The 6,719-nt window shown below is 41.8% G+C and overlaps 1 protein-coding gene across 1 annotated transcript; it reads left to right on the plus strand.

Moving 5' to 3' along the window:
- The first annotated feature begins 1,199 nt into the window (after positions 1-1,199).
- On the plus strand, positions 1,200-5,660 carry prdm14 (PR domain containing 14). Its single transcript, XM_069151147.1, has 8 exons — positions 1,200-1,833; positions 2,107-2,160; positions 2,258-2,418; positions 2,521-2,791; positions 2,900-3,102; positions 3,548-3,649; positions 4,804-5,023; positions 5,491-5,660. The coding sequence occupies exons 1-8, from the start codon at positions 1,200-1,202 to the stop codon at positions 5,658-5,660; spliced, it is 1,815 nt and encodes a 604-aa protein (XP_069007248.1).
- Positions 5,661-6,719: the final 1,059 nt, after the last annotated feature.

Consider the following 6,719-nt stretch of genomic DNA (forward strand, 5'->3'; position numbering starts at 1 on the left):
CAGATGACCGCAGACCAACCCACGGACACGGAGGTCTGAGCAACGGACGTCCGCTCTCGAGTTTAGACAGACTTGCTGCTCCGGGCTGCCTGCAGCATAATTTGGGAGATTTTTTTTTTCCACAGCGTCTCGAGTTCGCCGAAGGAGGTGGTTCGGACCGTGTTCTGCGGGAGTGACGGAGGAAACTTCGCTGTGAAACGAATCTGCTTTATTTCAGAAGGTAAGCTGCTTTTCCATGTCCTGAAAACTTGGAAACATCCGATTGCTGTATGTTTATGAAACGACACTGTGTATGCGACTCACTGATTTATTTGGACTATTTTTTTTTTTATTTTTTTTTACGCGACTCCTACTTGTAGCTTTTTATTTGTACATTTTTAAAGCATACATTTGGTCCAGGAACGTGTTTTTCTTCTCCTTCATGAGATCAAAATTACGCACGGATCGTGACGCACTCTTTTACCCTCTTTCCTTTTTCATTTCGCTTCTTTATTTTTAAATTATTGCACGGTAATTGAACGAGTCCGTAAAATGCTTCATTAATGTTTGACCTCTGCTCTGACCGACTGTTCTTTAATTAGTGTCATGACCCTGATTTGTCCCTCTATTTACTGGCTGATTGGTAAACGGTTCCTAAAAAAACACACACATGTTCCAGCCGGACACTGATGAACATTTGATGTGGGTGGGTGGGTGTGCGTGACATCTCGGCTGGAAATATTGCAAAACAAGCTGTCCGATTTCACTGCGGATATCTCTCCATCTCCTGTAATAGCTTTGTTTGATATTTCCTCAAAATGTTCATCTGCAACAGTCAAAAAAAATAATTGAATTGAATTTACAGCTTATTATTCTCTTTGTTATTTACAACTTCATATCATATTATTTAGTTTATTTAGGCTATGTTTGAGGGTTGTCCAATGCATTCCGCTACATATTCTGTTTTTGGGTGCATATTTTGTCTTTAGAGTAAGTATTTCAGGTGTGGTCAACTTTTTTTTTTTGATGTCATGTTTCCTTTTATAGATTTCTTGCATTAAACTTTGATAACCCCCCCCCCCCACACACACACACACACACACACACACACACACACACACACACACACACTCACACTCTCTCCCACTCCCCCCACCCCCTTTCTCTCTCATCCACAGAAGGACACACCGCCAGCTCCATTTGAACCTTTGCTTCACGTGATGTCGGTGTCCCTGTCCAGCATCCCTGTCATGCTGAAGGACAAGAGCTTCCAAGCCAACATGCTAAAGGGCAGTCCCGCCCGGGGCTTCTACCCGGCCCCTCTCCCGGGCCCCCATCACTGCATGGACTTCTTCCAGCGGACGCACACCCTCCTCCACCCACTCAAGTCCCTCGGTCGCCTGGTGTCGGACACTCACGCCTCCCTGCCGCTCGGCCTGCACGGCAGGGGCCCTCCGTTCCTCGGCCAGGGCGGCCACGCTGCCGCGGTCCTTCACGAACACGTGTTGAGCGCCTCGGGCATCCCGTATCTGAGCCAGATGTTGCCCGGACACCCCGTGTACTCCAAACCAGAAGAGCTGGCTGCCGTGGTGACCGAGCACGCCGCCGGTCCGCTGTCCTCGGACTTCAGCAGCCCGTCCAGTGAGAGGTCTTTAACCGCCTCTTGCTCCGCCAACACTCCGCCCAAGCAGAGTTTGTTTCGGCTCCGCTGCGCAGACCTGTCGCCCGTCAAGAAGGGAATGTCGTATAATTTCAGCGAGGACGACCTGTTCACGGTGCTCTACGGTTACTCCGGTGGGCGGGAGCGCAGCGTGGGTCACGCGATATCAGGGCTGAACCTGCCTGAAAACTCAGGTGAGACTCCGGTTTATGGGCGATGGATTAAATGGCTGCATTCTCTATTTTGGTTTGGTGTGTCTTAATAGAGGATAGGAGCTACATCACTAAAAAAAATGTCTATTAAAAAAATAATAATACATATTTATATAAAAAAAATAATAATAATAATTATAATACTGCTTTGGTAACCGTCAGTAACTATTCAAATCCTCCTCACGCGAAATAGGCATTTAAAAACCCACAAGTTGAAATGCCCAAAGTGTTCATTTGTGTTGGTTTTCATTTCAGTTTCTAATTCGCACATCCTCCCGCTGGACAAAGTAACGCTGGAGCTTCCGGAAGGCGAGCCATTTCAACTTTCTATCGCCTCTCACCGCGTACTGGACCGCGTGCTTACAAGGGCCGAGTTGTGAAACTGCTCTGACTCTTTGTGTTGCAGGGTTAACCATCCTCCGGGCAGCTTGGGGAAACGCTTCCCACTGTGGAGTTTTCACAGACAAAAGCAACGTTCCCAAAGGCGCGCGTTTTGGACCTTTCCCGGGAAAGCTGGTCAACACCAGCGAGATCAAAACGTACGATGACAACACCTTGATGTGGGAGGTAAAAAAAATATATATATATATTTCCCGCCGTCCTGACGCAGTCTGCGAACTGCTTCCTGTTTTTGTAGCGCCCATCTTCACCGCCACTGTCCCGGTCCAGGTGTTCGAGAACGGCCGCCTGAGTCATTTTGTGGACGGCAGAGGGGGATCGGGAAACTGGATGTCCTTGGTGAAGTGCGCTCGTTTTCCGGAGGAGCAGAACCTGATTGCCCTGCAGGTCCAGGGTCAGATATTCTACGAGGCCTGCAAAGAGATCAGTCCGGGCCAGGAGCTGCTGGTGTGGTACGGAGACTGCTACGTGCAGTTCCTCGGGATCCCCCTCACGTTGAAAGACCCCAGAGAGGACTACAACGTGGTTCCGCCCACTGAAGGTCAGAGTTGAAACCCTACAGGCTCCTGCTTTTTTTTTTTAATCGTTTATCTTACCACCACGTTAAAAAAAAAAAAAAAAAAAAAACGTTGTTCCGTGTCTCCTCCAGATACCGGTGAAGGCTTCAAGTGTGACAGATGTGGGAAGGTGTTTGCGTACAAATACTACAGAGACAAGCATCTGAAGTACACGCGCTGCGTGGACCAGGGGGACAGAAAGTTCCCCTGCCACCTCTGCAAAAGATCTTTCGAGAAGAGGGACAGGTTACGGATCCACATCCTGCACGTTCATGAGAAACACAGGCCTCACAAGGTACCGCCGTGTCCCCTGCTTTTAGTGAAAGGGTGTCCACGCAAAACCCCATGACGTCGTTATGACATTACATCATGAATTGAGGTCGATGTGAAAGTTTTGCGTGGTGCTGAAAGAACAGCTCCCTACTGTGTGCTTCAGATTTGTATTTATTTAGGTCTGCAGTTAACTAGACAAAACAAAGCATCAACTCAAATATACCAACAGTTCGTTATTAAAAAAAAAAAAAACCACTGATTTATGTTTCTGATTTTCCAGCCACCAATTTTTTTTTTATATATATATATATAACTAATGCTGTTAGTTTTTCGATTTTTTTTTTTTTTTTTTAAGAAGGAAATCGGTCTTAAATGTATGCAACCAAAAAAAGAAAAAAAAGTGGGTCTTTTATCCAAAACAACTAATACAAATTTAAATAGCTTTCTTATATTTGCTTGATTTGCAGTGCTCAGTGTGTGGAAAGAGCTTCTCGCAGTCGTCCAGTCTCAACAAACACATGCGTGTGCACTCAGGAGAGCGGCCATACAAGTGTGTCTACTGTAACAAGGTAAGAAGCCTTTTTTTTTTTTAAATCCGAAAATAAAGTTTTCTATAGCCTGATAGTCTTTAGTTGGGCTCATGCAGTTTTATTTAAAAGTTATATAGCCTTCAAACCACAAGTATATTTATCGAAATAAATAGGCTACTTATCCTAAATATTTAGTGACATTTAAATTGGTGTTTGAGTTTGTTGCGTTGTTTAAAAAAAAAAAAAATTAAAATACGAAATGTGAATTTAGCGAGTCTTTTAACCGCATACGTGAGGCTTCGTAGCAACAAGAAAAAAAAATATATATATTTTTCAGCAATAACGGATCTTTCTATTGAGACTTTCATCTAATGGAAGTCTTTGAGGCTTTTATCACTCGTGTTTCCTCCTGCGGATACCGTAAGTGCAGGGACCTGCAGGTCTTCTACTGCTCCTCCTCGACTCTTTTTTTTATTTTTTTTTTTTTATTTTTTTTTTATAAACCAAGCCGTATTTCGGATCCATTTCGGGCTTCCTTGTTTCATGGTGCATTTGGCACGAGCCCCTCGTTATTGTTCCTCGCGGCGGGCCAGTTCCGCGGAGGCACTTAAATGCTAATTATCGCCAGATGTACACCCACCCTTTTGTGTTTGAGATTATACTTTTAATTTATGGCCCCAGAATGAGCAGAAGTTTTTTTGTTCTTTTTTTTTTTTTTTTTTTTTTTTTCTTCCCCTTCTATGTCGTCCCCTTTTTATGCGCCCTATAAGTACGTTTTGTTTAAGTTAATCCCCTTTCTCCCTATCGGGTCTACTTAAACAACAGGCCACGAGACCAGCGATTTACCCTCTTTTTTTTAAGGACCAGGTATCACTTCTGTGGTGATACAAAAAAAAAAAAAAAAAAAATCGAAATAGGCCTATTAACAAAATTAAAACAATTGACATATTTTTTTTTCATCTTTTAAAGTTAATAAATGGTAAAATTCAGTGTTTATAATGCTTTTTTTTTTCTCTCTCTCTCTAATAGCCACTTTAAACATAATTAGAAACGCCCCTTCAACTGCTTTCTGGCCCCTAAAAAAACCAAAAACGTTTATCTTTATGAATAAAAATTAAAAAAAAAAAATAACTAGAAAGGGAAAACGAAAACATTACACTCACTGAGTGTTTTAAAATTCTCCACTCTTTCAGGCCTTCACTGCTTCCAGTATTTTGCGCACACACATACGACAGCACTCCGGGGAGCGGCCCTTCAAGTGCAAGCACTGCGGGAAGGCCTTCGCCTCCCACGCCGCCCACGACAGCCACGTCCGCCGCACCCACGCCAAAGACAAGTCGCATCCGTGCGAGCTATGTGGAGTGTCTTTCCAAGACGAGCAGGAGCTGAAGCATCACATGAAAAGCCACAACAGTGAGCCAACTATGTTCATACAAGAAGGGGAGCTACAGGCCGCACAGCATTAAAGTTATATCTGTATTTACAGTTTTATTTCGTGAATAAGGTTGTTTTCTGAGTTGATACATAGATTGATCGAATATTGAGATGAATAGCAGTTAAATATATGTCAGACTAATAATCGCCTTTCCTATAATAAGGTAAATCCCTTATAATTTTATTATTGCTATAAAAGAGGGAATTGTGCATTATAATAGCATGATATAAATTAATGAATAATTTTCTATCTTTCTTTCTTTCTTTCTTTCTTTTAAATGTTCCTATGCTGCAGTTCGTTGCACGATAATGTTGGTTTCTTCGTATTCTTATTTATTTACAAGATTTTTATTTAAAAAGTAAGTACAGCAGGCTTAAAAAAAAGAAAAGAAAAGGTTCGGCTTTGAAATCTTATTTATTTGTGGCGTTATTTCCTTCCTTTCCAGACAGACAAACCTTGGACAGCACCGTTCTTACGCCCTCCCCGGAGAGCGGACTGCAGGAGGACTCAGAGTTTCCAGTGAAGGATCATCCAAAATTACAGACGAGTAACGGACAAAACTTTCCTTATTCCGGGTTAACAGTTTTAAATCCAGAATACCGGCCGTGGAAATAGGCCTCATTATGTTCAGTAAACTAATCTCATTCTGTGATATGACAATTATCATAGGAAGTCCATAGGCTACCTTTGTGGTGAGACCATGAGACATTAATAAGTAAGGCCTACAGTGAGATAGAGATAGAGAAGATCAATCTTGTGGGCTTTCTTTAATTCACTGCTGCATATACAAAATAAATTAAAAAAAAAAACAGGCCTATTTAAATAAGTACATGATCATTTAAATGTTAGTCAAATATGTCTACATCTATTTATATGAATATGTTGTGTGTTGTTCTGTGGCTTAAAGCTCTCACTCTGCAATAGTTTAGTGAGCCCAGTTATATTTCATAGTGCATATTATTATTATTATTATTATTATTATTATTATTACACTGGGTTTTTCTTGCCTCAACTTCCGCTTAAAAAGCAAATCATTTTTGTATCATTGTAGATCTAAGCATATTAATGAATAAAATAAATGTTATACCCTCTCAATTTATAATGTATGATCATATTTTTCACTGTAATGTGGGCCTGCAAAAATCAATCAAAAATGTCGTAGTTTGTCCTCTGAGCGTTCGCTTTTTCCCGATCAAGAATAATAAATCAGCGCATGGAAACAAGATGGTTGGTTTTTGGTTCATGTCTGATTTGGTCTTTGTTACAATCACAGCTGAGAAGGAATACATTGCTTAAAAACGAATTAATTGAACGGAAACTCCATTGGGCTCGTAATAAAAAGTGAGAACGACTAATGATTTTGTCACAATGTTTATTGCAAAAGGAACTAAAACCGAACATTTACTAATGTATGCGGATGTGTCTCGCCTCCAAATGTGTTATCAGTGTCCGCCTACGCAGTTAAATTAAGTATAAAATTGTTAAATAATTTAGACGACGCTACACTGAGGGTGCCCGCCTTGCATGGCTGCGTGCGTGCGTTCTTTGTATGGAACCTGTGCATTATGCATGCTGGTCCAGTTTCACATATGCACCAGTCCAGTCAAGGCATGTGTCCCTTAGTGTGCATCTGCAGTGATGAATTGGTGACTGCATGCTCACAGTAAAAATTAA

Source organism: Embiotoca jacksoni, unplaced genomic scaffold, assembly GCF_022577435.1.
Source record: "Embiotoca jacksoni isolate LCO1_2020_lvr unplaced genomic scaffold, fEmbJac1.0.p SCAF_17, whole genome shotgun sequence".
NCBI lineage: Eukaryota > Metazoa > Chordata > Actinopteri > Embiotocidae > Embiotoca > Embiotoca jacksoni.

What these genes read in the sequence shown, in the direction of transcription:
- prdm14 (XM_069151147.1), top strand. Translation starts at nt 1,200, where the DNA reads ATGTCGGTGTCCCTGTCCAGCATCCCTGTCATGCTGAAGGACAAGAGC. An exon ending in GAACCTGCCTGAAAACTCAG is followed by an intron (nt 1,834 to 2,106) that starts GTGAGACTCCGG and finishes TTTTCATTTCAG; the next exon opens with TTTCTAATTCGCACATCCTC. An exon ending in AGTGTGTCTACTGTAACAAG is followed by an intron (nt 3,650 to 4,803) that starts GTAAGAAGCCTT and finishes CCACTCTTTCAG; the next exon opens with GCCTTCACTGCTTCCAGTAT.